The following is a 12,504-nucleotide window of genomic DNA, read 5'->3' as shown; positions in this document are numbered from 1 at the left end:
TGACAGGGCCAAGGAGACAAGGCTGATCAAGTGTGGACTGAAACCCTGGATCAAAGTAAGTTCAGCCATGTAAGCTGATTATCTCAGGCATTTTATTATAACAGTGACAAAGCTGACTGGCACACATACCCTCTCGATCTGAGTTTGTTTTACATAACAAAATACTGGCCAACGTGGCAAACTAGTAGGCTATTACACACAAATGCCATTCCATGGCTCCATCTCTAGGTTACGACACCAATGTTTTAACAGATGCTGTTGATTAAAGTCAGGAACATTTTATAAGTCAGCTTGATTGAAAGCATTACTATTGGGTAAAGAGGCATGATGGTTAATGCAGCTGTCATCTTGCTACTGTGGAGCCACCTGCACTCAAGGTTTCCCACGGTGTTTGTGTCACAGCGAAGACAGGTCTGGGGCAGAGCATCTGGAACTGATCCAAGAATCACCTAGAACATATACTAAAACTAGCCCCAGACTCAAGGCCTCTGAGGCTCAACCCCTCCTCTCAACTCAGGATCAGACAGGCACTGAGCTTTCTCTGGCTTGCAGGACTGCGGCCTGCAAACTTCCTGTAAGGGTTTCAAAGCCAGAGGGCAGGTAGCTCTCTCTCTGAGCTGTGGGTATGCAGGACTGGTCAGTGACACATGAGCACTTACATGCCGGGTGGCTAGGATGAACGGCAGATTCTCTACAGCAAGCACAAGCGCCCTCCCTTCATTACTGGAAATAACTTGGACTTTGGGCAATTTTCAAATCTAATTCAGAAGTGTCTCAAATCCCAACTCTACAGCCTGGCATTCCCTAACTTGGCAGGCTGCCACTCATGCAAGGACATAATATGAGCTTGGCTCGGCGCATCTTTGACCAGTGTCTCTCTTTTTACAGTGGCTCCTTCCAGGAGCCAGGCAGAGGAGCAGCAACCGAGAACACACTATAAACCTCTGGGCACTTTTGATTGGTTTTTCTATGTCCATCCCTTTTTAAAATTTTGACTGTTTTACCTTATGTGTATTTAGCCACGATTTTAAAACCAGCAAAATAATGCTCAGTGCTCTGATGTTAACAGAGAAAGCTGTGAGAAAAGAATACTGGGAAGGGGCGGAGCTTAGCATCAAAACTCTAGTTTTCACTCATGGCTCCACCCACCTAGACAACCCCCCCCCGCCCCCCCCCGCCTTGGTCTGCTGGTCACCAGAATCTGGTGACTGAGAGGGATTGTCTGCACCCTGTCCTCATGCGCCTTGGAATTCACTGTGCTTCCGTACTTATTTTTTAAAATTGGTTTTTATACACACACACACACATTATATATATTTAAAATCCTGGTATTTCAAAACCTTAAAAAGTTCAGAATGAGCCAAGAGTTTAGAATAAGATGGAGGGAGTTGTGTCAGTGCTTTCTGATAAACAATAGAGGATCAGTCAGCTCATCGGAGGCTCACCGTGTCCCCTGCTTACATTTTAAGGAAATCAGAGACACATACATTTATACAATTGAGAAAGGAATCCACGTTTGTTTATTCAAAGCAGAGTGCCTACATGGAGTGTTGCTCCAAAGGCTTGGACACACCGACTTTTCTGCTTTGGTGTTCTTCACACTTCTGCCCACGTGCACCCACTGCATGCTACGCTCATGGAAAAGAATTATATAAATCTTCTCTTATTTGCTAGTAACCCCCCCCCCCCCCCCCCAGGTTTCTAGCATGGGAATGGTACTCCTACTGAGAAGAACCTTTCCCTTCTGCTGCTCAGAGTAGTTCTAGTGTCTGTGGCTACACTGACTGCACAAAGACACTGAACTAGGAAGGAACGAGTCAAGGTACTTCTTCATCTGATTCTTCTAGAACTTCAGGGGTGTGGGAGGGGCAAGTTTTTATAAAAAGGAAATTAGTCAGGAAGCATAAGAAGGAACCCTCTCCTCTTCCCACCCCTACCCCTGCCCAGCAAGGAACCAAGAACACCAGATGCTTACAGCTGTGGGACTAAATCCTCTCCATACTGTTTTCCCCAAACAAGTTAAGCAGCCCTAATTTAGAAATGCAAAATGCTCCAAACCCCAAAACCGTCTGAGCACCAGCGCAATGCCCGAGGCACAGGCGCTTTATCATCACTGTTCCGAACGACCTCCAGACCATACGCACACGGTATAAGAAGACACGGACAAACAGCACGATGGCCTGCACACATACGTGCAACTATTTCAAAATGCAGAAAGTCACAAAACCTGCGAAACTGAGTCCTAAGCATTTCAGTTACGGACACTCAAGCACACATATACAAAAGGTTTAATTTACAAGTTAGACACAGTTAAGACAATTACTACAATACAACAAGTATTTTAAGCAGAATACTAAAATAATAAAAGTTCTCTGAAGAGCTGGAGAGATGACTCAGCAGTTAAGAGTACTGGCTGCTCTTGTGAAAGACTGCAGTTTGGTTCCCAGCAATAACATGGTGGCTCGCAACCCTTTGTGAAGTCCAGGTTCAGGGATCTGGCATCCTCTTCTGACCTCTGTGGGCACTGCATGTACATGGTATATATACATATACTAAGTCCTAAACACATACACATAAAAATATTAATCAAATACACCCTTAAAAAAGAGTTCTGCAGGAAAAGTGGCTCTCCCCCCAAATATCTCCATGTACTGAACTCACTCCTCTAGTGACAGTGTGAGAAGATCCTCTAGGAATTCCTGGATGGCTTCCCTGCAGCTCATGCCAGTTGCCTAGACAACCAGTATCACTAGCACTGCCTCTGAAGCCGTTATTAACAAAGTAAAGATCATGTGAACAGAGGCAAGAAGAACCTAAGCAGTAACCTAGCAGGATGGCCATTCAGTAACTGCTGGGCAGTGGCAACGTGAGGGACGGGCTGCTCCAAAGGACAGCCACGTCCTCCGGCAGAGGAGAAGGACAGTACACATGCCACCTTGTCACTCAGAAAAGACGCAAACGGAAAAGAAGAGCTACTCACTTCTAAAACCTCTGGGGTAGTTTGTTGCAAGTAGCCATGGGTAATGAGGGACCACTGTGTACTAAATTCATCCCCAAAACACCTGACTCCATTCCATTACAGAGGGAAGATGCCCATGCCATCCATGGAAAGCACACACAATCACAATTTGTTACTAGCGTAGACTCTTCAAATGTTAGGAATCTCCTTGGTCATACCCCCAATCCCCGCGCCCTGTCAGACATTTTCTGTGTTCACTTTTCGGTTTTTATTTCTTGAAAGCAGCAACTATTTGGCGTCAGCTCAGCAGGTTCAAGTATTCTCTGCATTTTAAGGTGTTCTCACTGTTCTTACATTCTGTTTCTCTTTGCACAAAATACCTTCCTTTTCGTGTGATCCTGGTCTTCTCTCCTCACATGGTAAATGATAATAACCAGGCCCAGGTTCATTATAATCACAGCAAGGCCTTCTAAAAGTTCATAGAGAAGTTGCAACCGTTTGATAATCTTAAACCATGACAGACCACCTGAGTTACACAACCTTTAAGAAAGTCACAAATGATGTCACCAGTAACCAGGAAAAGGACCCTATGTTATTATAGAATATTCCAAGTCTTTCTGGTCAGATACCAAAAACAAAACAAACAAACAAACCCCAAAAAACATTGTGGGGGAGATGGTCCAGTGGTTAAGAGCACTGGCTGCTGGTCCAGAGGACTGGGATTTAATTCTCAGCACCTAATGGTAATTCGCAGTCATCTGTAACTCTAGTCCCAGGGGATCTTTGCCATCTTCTGGCCTCTGTGGGCTCTGTACCCACATGGCACATAGACATGCATGTAGGCAAAACAACCATGCACATTAAAATGAACAAACAAACAAATAGAAAAACACCACAAAACCAAACCCTTATTTATTCTCTCTAACTCGCCCACTGCTTGAAGTCCTGAATATGCTATTACAGCAATGCTTACTTAGGCTCACTTAGACTCAGCACTGCACGTGGCTCCACTTGTGCTAGATCCAGGAACATGCTCCTCTGCTCGGTCAGTGACACAGAGGGAAAGTGAGATGACGTTTTTCTTGCTCTCCTCCCCATGAACAGTATGTGCACTGTAGAGAGCTATGTATCAGGAAGGAAACTAGTGAGCGCTGTGCCGAATGTCCTCCCACTCCTGCACACAGTCCCAAATTCACGACGGAGAGCTCAACATTCGCCACAGCACAGGCCCTGCTGAGTCCTGTCTCTGAAGCCTGGAGCACACACCCGACAATCCTCAAAGGGGAGCTGCAATCAGGGCAGCCATTCAGACCCAAATATGGGAAACAGCAAGGAAGACCATGAAGAGATGGCTTTCTTATATGGCTCGTGACCAGTTTTGGAAAGAGCTGCAGTGGACATGCAAAGTAGTCAAGAAGAGTGCCTTCAAGGAGACCTGTGGAGGCGAGCTCCTACCGTTGCTTTGTGTGTGGACACTCCTGAAGGCCATACCTGGAAGGCTCACCATTTCCTCTGCTCCTCCTTTTACAACACAATCATGTTTCCTACATATATGGGATGGTCAGTTGTTTATCTTACTCATTGTTTTCTTTTTTGACCATGACGTTCATAGATAGGGGACACTCTGAGTGCTCAGGTCATATCTTGTGTTCCTCAAGGTTAAGTTTAAAAATTAGAGCCCAGTTCAACTTCATGAGATTTAATGAAATCCATTTCAGTGGATGTTGCCCCTGACCGGACACTGGCAGGAACATAAAGCTGGTTTCCCAAGGTTACACAGGTATAGAACTCTCTTCATTGGCCATTCTTCCTCTCACTAATTTGATGGTTCATTTTTCTGTGATTTAGGTTCAAATTTTTAAATTAATATCATTTTTTCACTTCTTAAAAATGTATATAGAGTTGGATGTGGTGATGCATGCCTGTAATTTCAGCACTTGGGAGGCTGAGGCAAGGGCATCAAGTTCAAGGCTATCCTGAGCTACACAGCTGTTGCTAATATTAGAAGTAATAATAATAATAGATAATCTTTTAAAAAAATGAAAGGCATGAACTATCCACTTTCTCAAGTGAATAGCTTCAGGCAGAAGTGAGAACTGGGGCCTTGTGTTGTGGGCACTCATTTCTTTTTTTAGTTCTATTCATCAATTACAAAGGTCAGCCTGACCTGGAAATCTGGAACTTCCACCATGGAATCATTTACCCAGGACACGAGGGGGCAATAGATGATCATTTAGGTGATACTTTAATAGATAACCAATTCATCTTATTTATAATGGTAAAAGGGAGAACTGCTGCATGCAGTAGTTACCCACTACTCAAAGTCCAGCTGCACTCTGCCCACTGGTGCGGAGTCACAACTCTCAAGCATTTGTTTAGTTTAATGGTACTTCTCTGGTTCCCGTCCCCCTCTCTTCACCTATCATGGTGCCACTTGATATAATACCCAGAAGTCATCAGTGCAGAAAAAACCCTCCTTAGAACTTGCCAGTGTCCAGCTTATTAAACCAGGGACAGGAACACTGTGTAACATAAAATTGATACCTATCAAAGACTCTGTGTATACTACTACTCTCCTCCATGAGTGTTAGTCTCAATAAAGTCAACCAAGAGCACAATGTACCAGACTTCTACCCAACTCTTTTAGGTACCACCCAAGTTCAAGGCACTACCTTAAGCAGAGAGCTTTGCTACATGACTTTCCAGTGAACCAAACTGAAAGACACTCTATTAGGAAACTCAAGGAGAGGGGGTGGGGACTTAAAACATCTGTCATATTTGTCATGAGGCAGTGACCCAGAGTTTCTACTTTCATGACAGTGAAAATAAAGGGGCATTACCAAGCTATAAATGTCAAACCCAACTGGCTGGTTTTCAAGCCGTAGAGCAGGCTCTGGCAGGAGCGTGGGGGACACAGCAAGGAGCTTAGATTTGTATCTACATCCTTTCCTTGAGTGGCAGCCTAAGCTCAGACTGAGGAAGTGTAAGGTGTGACAGCAATGAAAGGGTAAGCAAGCCGACGAGGCTCCATTAGCCCCAGAGCTGCCTTCAATGGTGAGTGTGGGTCTCGCCCACTTCATCTCTTGGACCATTTATGGTTAGGTCTTTAATGCTGAATGCAAACTATGGCTTCCCTGGAAGTCTGGGGATTTCCCCTCGGGCAGACCTTGTGCTCAGTGCTTCCAGCCATCTTCATGGTAGCTCCTTGCTACCAGCAGTGTTTTAGGCACTGTTTTCTCCCAAGTGCAATTCAATGCAACAGATACGCTGCCTCTGGTTAAGAGCTACATAGAGTTGTATCTTACACATGAAAGAGTGGGAATTTGTTTTTGTCCCCCAAGCATCAAAGCTTATCCTTTTAGGAGCAGTAGTGAGCTCACTGGGAATGTTATATTTGATGAAACAGGACACTGACAGAGCCAACAGCAGAAACCGCATTGAAGTCAGTATGTAAATCATGTCTACCAGGAAGATCTGCACATCTTTCTAGTACAGTCATATACTGCATGACATTTGGATCAACTGGAGCTTGCAATACATGGAGGAAGTATGTCACTGGGAGTAGACCTTGAGGTTTCAAAAGCCCATGCCAGCCCAGGGTCCTCTCTGCCTGAGAAGCAGAATGTAATCTCAGGTACGTCTCCAGCACCACACATGCATGCTGCCATGCTTCTGCTACGCTGACAATGGACCAAACCTCTGAAACTGTAAGACCCTAATTAAATGCTTTCTTTCCTAAGAGTTACCTTGGTCATGGTGTCTGTTCCCATCAATAGAACAATGACTGAGAGAGGAGAAGAAGCCTGTTGCCTATTAACGTCTTAGTCATATGTTACAACAAAGTCAGGATGACCCCTGGTGTAAACAGGTCCACTGCACTACCCCTCGGTGAAAGAACATCACACACAATTATGCACAGCATATACTCCTGGAAATGATACTGGTTGTTTGGTTTAATCTTAAGAAAAGCCACTCCGCCAACGCAAAGAACTCCAATCAAACCAGGTTAGAACAAATTAAAATGTGTTTAATAAATGTGGCACTCAGGTGGACCGAGAAAGCATGGCAGGGAGAGGAGCCCACGCAAAACCAGAACCACATGTTCCTTTTTCCTGTGCAAGCCTAAATACCCTGTGGGAGTGGTCCTGACCTCCTTGGGGAGGGGTCAGCACTTGGCAGGCTAGGAGTTGGAGTCCAAGCAACTGGCAGACTGGGAATTGGAGTCCAACTCAGTATTATGTTCTAGACTCTGAATATAGGGGTGTTAGAGGGCTGGGGTCTCACTTTTAACCAAACACTGGTTTATACATTTATACTCTGGTTTTTTACTTCTGTTATTCTTACTTAAAAAAGAAAAGTTTATTGCAAAACTATGAGTAACAGCCTTCTATACCTTCTTACTGAGTCTTAAGGCTACACTTAAAGCCACATCCCATGACTGACCTATTCCATCTGGGTTTGTGTGAGCACATCCCACAGTGATCGTACAATGATGACTTCATCTGATGGTGTCCTTCTCAGGACAGATCTCCCTGCTAAGCAAAGGAGGACGACAATGATTTGCCTGCAACTATCTAAATTAATGTTTGCTTTTAAACATGCCATTAAGCTTTAAAAGACACTAACTGAATACCTACGGTGTATACATAGTCATAATTCAAACTAAAAAGTATGCTAATCCACCTTGACTGCGAATAATATAATGACAATATGCTGTCTCCCACTCAAGGTAATTCAGCACCATTTGCTGTATTAGCTAGCTGGAAGCTTTGCTGTACTTTCTTTGGACTAGGTTCAGGGACAATGGGTTAGGGCTAACATCATGGTATACAGATTATATAGGATTTAAAAGCAATAAGCGAAAGAAACCCCAAACCTCAGATATAATCATTACCTCCAGTCAGTCTCATTAAAATCTTACTCACAACAGAGCACCCAGGCTGAGACAACTTGTGGCAAACAACTCACCTGGCTCTGCCAATGGTTTCCATGCAGCCAAAGTCACTTACTCAATCTCTCTGTGCTCAGCTCTCTAGTGGACTAATAATAACCAACTGAACTACCACAGCATGATGGAAACGGCATTACTGCTCAGGGGAACCTGTGGTCCTGTCCCATCTCAGCTAATTCACTGTGTGAGTACGGACACGTCCCCTCTCCTGCCCAAAGCCTCTTTCCTGTAAAAGGAAGAAGCCACACCAAATGTATACACGGAGATTTCAATGCTCTGCTCTGGCTAATTCACACACACAACTGTGTCAGAGAAAGCAATTCCCTTACATTCTATAAAACACAAGGACAAGTACAAAAGAGATGGCTCAATGGGATAAAGTCCTTGCCAAAAAGTGTGAGGACCTGAGTTCAATATCCAAGGCCCACATAAAAGTCAGGTAGGCATGGTGACCCACTGGTAAATTCAGCATGTAGGAGGCAGTGATGGGGATACCCTGAGAGCTGGCTAATCAAAGCAGCCAAAATAGTGTGCTCCAAATTCAATGGTGAGAGACCCTGCCTCAAAATCTAAAGTAGAAAGTGAGATACAAATAAGATACTGATGCCTTCACAAGCTCACACAAGTACATAAGGCCCCATCTGTGAACACATACACACGCACCAAAAGAACCCTACAACAAACTTATGAGGGCATTACAATTCTTTAACAAACCCACAACCATGCATGTTCTTGGGTGCATCTTGGTTTCTTCTTAAGCATCTTTCTTTTAACCTTGTGCTTAACCTCTATATTAACTTTATTAAACTACATGCTTACTCACATGTGCACATATACACAGGAAATTTAATGAATCAATGATGTTTCTTTTTTTTTTCTGTGTTTGTATGAGTGGTATAGGAGGTCCTTCTGTTTGTGTGTTGCTTTCATTGGTTAATGAATGAAGAAACTGCCTTGGCCTAGTTGATAGGGCGGAACTTAGGTAGGTAGAGAAAACAGAACTGAATGCTGGGAGGAAGAAAGCAGAGTTAGGAGAAGCCATGGATCTGCTGCCTCAGAGGGACGCTGGTTAGAATCTTGCTGGAAAGCCACAGCCACATGGTGATACATAGATTAATAGAAATGGGCTTAATCAAGATGTAGGAGTTAGCCAATAAGAAGTTAGAGAGAATGGGCCAGGTAGTATTTAAATTAATACAGTTTCTGTGTGGTTATTTCGGGTGTAAGCTAGCAGGGTGGCTGGGACAAACAAGCGGCCTCCCCCTTGCTATACGTGAGAATGTATAATGTAGAAGAAATGACATGTAATCTTCGTGTTGGGTTTTGTGTGTTAGACAACCCCCACTCTTCCCATCTCCTAAATTATTCAGTCACCCTGTTCTGAGGCAGCGTCTCATTATACAGTCAGACTGGCCTCACACTCAGGGACCCTCCTACCCAAGTCTCTTCAGTGCTGGGCTTACAGGCATGGGTCTGCACACCCAGCACCTTACTTCCATAAAAACTTCCTTCACCTTATAGGAAGACGAAGAAGGAGAGCGGTCAAATGAAAGCTGGTACTGGGTGAAGGCATGGGAACACACATCGTTGACAGATAAAAATGTTTTACCACTGGTACAGAATTATAGCATAGAGTAAAAGATAGAGCCTTTGCCAGACCAGCATAAAGAGATGCTCTACCGGCTAAGGCCTTTGATTTTGTTATGCAATTGATTGCTTGTGGAGTGGTATCACACAGCTCTGGGCTGTTAAAGTACTCCACCACAAAAGGGCGAGTGATCATCTGGCAAGGACGCCACTGTGCTCTTCCTGCATTATTTGACAGACAAGCTCAGAGGCTCCTGGGAATTTTCTGCCCAGTGCAGTCGAGAGAGGCAATCTGACCCCTTACTCAGTAACAGAGCTTAAGTTAAGCGGTTCTCAAAAACCCCTTTAGAGGTGAGTGCAGAGCCTGATACTAAGAATCACTCAACTGAGGATGCCAAGAATCGCCCGTCTCACCTGGAAGAGGTGGTATCTTTTCCTGCTTTCTCCTGACCTTCACCATCACACAGCAGCCTCTTTCAGTCCCTAACTATAAAATTATTTTCATTGTTACTCCATAACTGTAATTATGTTACTGTTATGAATCATAATATAAATATTTTGGGAAAGAGAGGTTTGCCAAAGGGGCCAAAAACCCCAGGTTGAGAACCGTTTTAGTTGGGTCATACCATTTCTTTATTCCAAGCCTTGGAGTAGCCCCCTGTTTTACCTGAGTAGATGCCACAGTTACCTAGATGGCCTGCAGAGCCTCAGTCCCCAGGACCTCCATCCCTTCTCCCATCATCTCCTCTGTGCACAGGAAGCACCTAGCTGTTCTTCACACGCACCAGGCATGCTCTGGCTCTACATGCCTTGTCATGCCCCTCAGACTCAAGTCTTTACCCACCAAGGGACTGAACCTGACCGTCCTGTGTATACTGCAGACCCAACCTGACCGTCCTGTGTATATTGCGGACCCAACCTGACCGTCCTGTGTATACTGCGGACCCAACCTGACCGTCCTGTGTATACTGCGGACCTAACCTGACCATCCTGTGTATACTGCGGACCTAACCTGACCGTCCTGTGTACACTGCGGACCTAACCTGACCGTCCTGTGTACACTGCGGACCTAACCTGACCGTCCTGTGTACACTGCGGACCTAACCTGACCATCCTGTGTACACTGCGGACCTAACCTGACCGTCCTGTGTATACTGCAGTCTACCCCAAACCTTAATCCCCTTCTCTGTTTACTTCCCACTGCCTATCATCTTCTAGCACCCTATATAACTTACCAATCTCCTGTTGCCTATGACTACTGCTCCACCAGGGAGCCTCCCAGCGCGGATACGGACTGCTCAGCAGTGTATACCAACCACAGGGCCTAACTAAACACAGTATGTGCTCAGCAGGTAATTCCCGAGTGAACTTCAAACTCTAGGCCAAGGAGAGACTGGCAGCCAACAGAAGACAACTCAGCCAGCCAACTGCGGAGTCTGAAGAACATGCTTATAAAGACGACAGGTGCCAAGGAGCACAGGTGACCCTTGTGCTATACTAACCACACAAGACCCAGGTATGAAGGAGGATGGAGGGGAGTACTCATTACTGTCACCTTTCCTAAGGTGAACAGGTACTGGCCCTGTCTTGTCTTTCTTCCTGCTGCTGCAAGTCAGGATTCAGGAATGTGAGAATGCAGGTCCTTGCTGCAAAAGTAGAGGCAAGCACAGCTTCCAAAATGCCCAATTCACCTCCCCCACTAAGCACACTCTTACAAGTCCAAACTAGCTGACTGTTCTGAGCCAGCAGGTCTCACCATGCCTACACAACTGAGTCCCCGTGGCCCTGACGAGCGCAGCTGCCGCCTCCCCACCACGTCCCTCCTTCCTAGTAGATAGAAATGATCTGGATGCAGCCCAGAAAGCACAGGCTTCAAAAGCTCCCAAAGTGCAGCAAACACTGGAAGCCACGGATGAAGACCAACTTCATCCTACAGATCAAAAACCTAGCCCAAGGCTGGGGAGCTGGCTCATGGGTTAAAAGCAAACCGCCTGCTCCTGTTTCAGAGGACCCTGAGTTGGTTCCCAGAACTCAAGTCAGGCAGCTCACATGGAAATGCCTGTAACTCCAATTCCAAAGAGGGGATCCAGCACCCTCTTCAGGACTCTGAAGACATTGCAAATACATGTACCTCCTCCTACACTTAAGACTGGAAACTGTCACCTGAGAAAACTGTCAAGAGAACAAGAAATATGAAGGAAACTTCCTTAAAATGGAATACTTCATAAACATAATGAGTTAAGTGCACAGAGTTTAAAGCATAAAGGGATCCTGAAAGTCATGCCTCCCCTCAAACCAGTCACAAAGTCTAGGAGGGCAGTCTTAGTAGAGCCTGGTAACGAATGTGACACTTGTTGACCTCTGAGCCTAACTCACATTGGATACTGTGAAATTAAATAGGATAATCGGCATAATCTATCTCGTGGATATGAACATTAGTGATATTGCTAACTTTCAGATATCAAAGTCACCCTCTTTACAGTATGGAATTCAGTGCTTTAAACTGTACAATAATCATCACCGAATTCAAAACACTTTTATCATGTTCTGATAAGGAAATTCCATCTCCTAAAAGTTCTTCAGTCTGTGGGAACCACAACCCATTCTCTGTCTCTATGGATTTACTGCCCTGGACATCTCATCAAAGCAAAATGACATAAAAGCCCTGAGCACGGCGGCCCAGTGGTGGGTTAGCCCTGGGGTAGCCTGCACACACCTCTTTAGAGCTGAGTAATAGTCCACTGTTTGACCTTACCACTGATTTCTGAGCTGGCTCCACCTTTGGGCTGTATGGATTATTAGTGCTACTATGAGCACTAATAATGATGTTATGCATGGACACATTTTTCAGCTCTATTGAGTATAGCTAAGAGTGCACCAACTTGGGCATATGGTAACTTAAGCACAACTTTTTCAATCTTATTTTTGATATGTTCACATGAGCATATAATGTATTTTGGTCATTTTCATCCCCTCTTCATTACCCTTCCTCACCCCTTCCCACTCT

The 12,504-nt window shown here is 44.9% G+C and overlaps 1 protein-coding gene across 10 annotated transcripts in view; it reads right to left on the bottom strand.

The window, feature by feature from the left end:
• The window catches only part of Aagab (alpha and gamma adaptin binding protein), a 46,491-nt gene that overhangs the window by 12,182 nt on the left and 21,805 nt on the right, over positions 1-12,504 (bottom strand). For 6 of the 10 annotated variants that reach the window (XR_007593519.1, XM_050151758.1, XM_050151760.1 and 3 more), the window contains exon 6: positions 3,933-4,071. The exons of the other annotated variants lie outside the window; for them this stretch is intronic. Coding sequence is in view for 5 of the 6 variants with exons in the window: in XM_050151758.1 (XP_050007715.1) it covers positions 3,933-4,071 (139 nt within the window). In the remaining variant the exon portion in view is untranslated. The remainder of the gene's footprint in view (positions 1-3,932; positions 4,072-12,504) is intronic. 10 annotated transcript variants of the gene reach the window in all.

The sequence above is a fragment of the Alexandromys fortis genome, unplaced genomic scaffold, assembly GCF_014885135.2.
Source record: "Alexandromys fortis isolate MF-2015 unplaced genomic scaffold, M_Fortis_MF-2015_v1.1 scaffold_70, whole genome shotgun sequence".
Lineage (NCBI taxonomy): Eukaryota > Metazoa > Chordata > Mammalia > Rodentia > Cricetidae > Alexandromys > Alexandromys fortis.
Note: the sequence above shows the minus strand (reverse complement) of the source record. Positions and strands in the feature narration are given on the sequence as shown.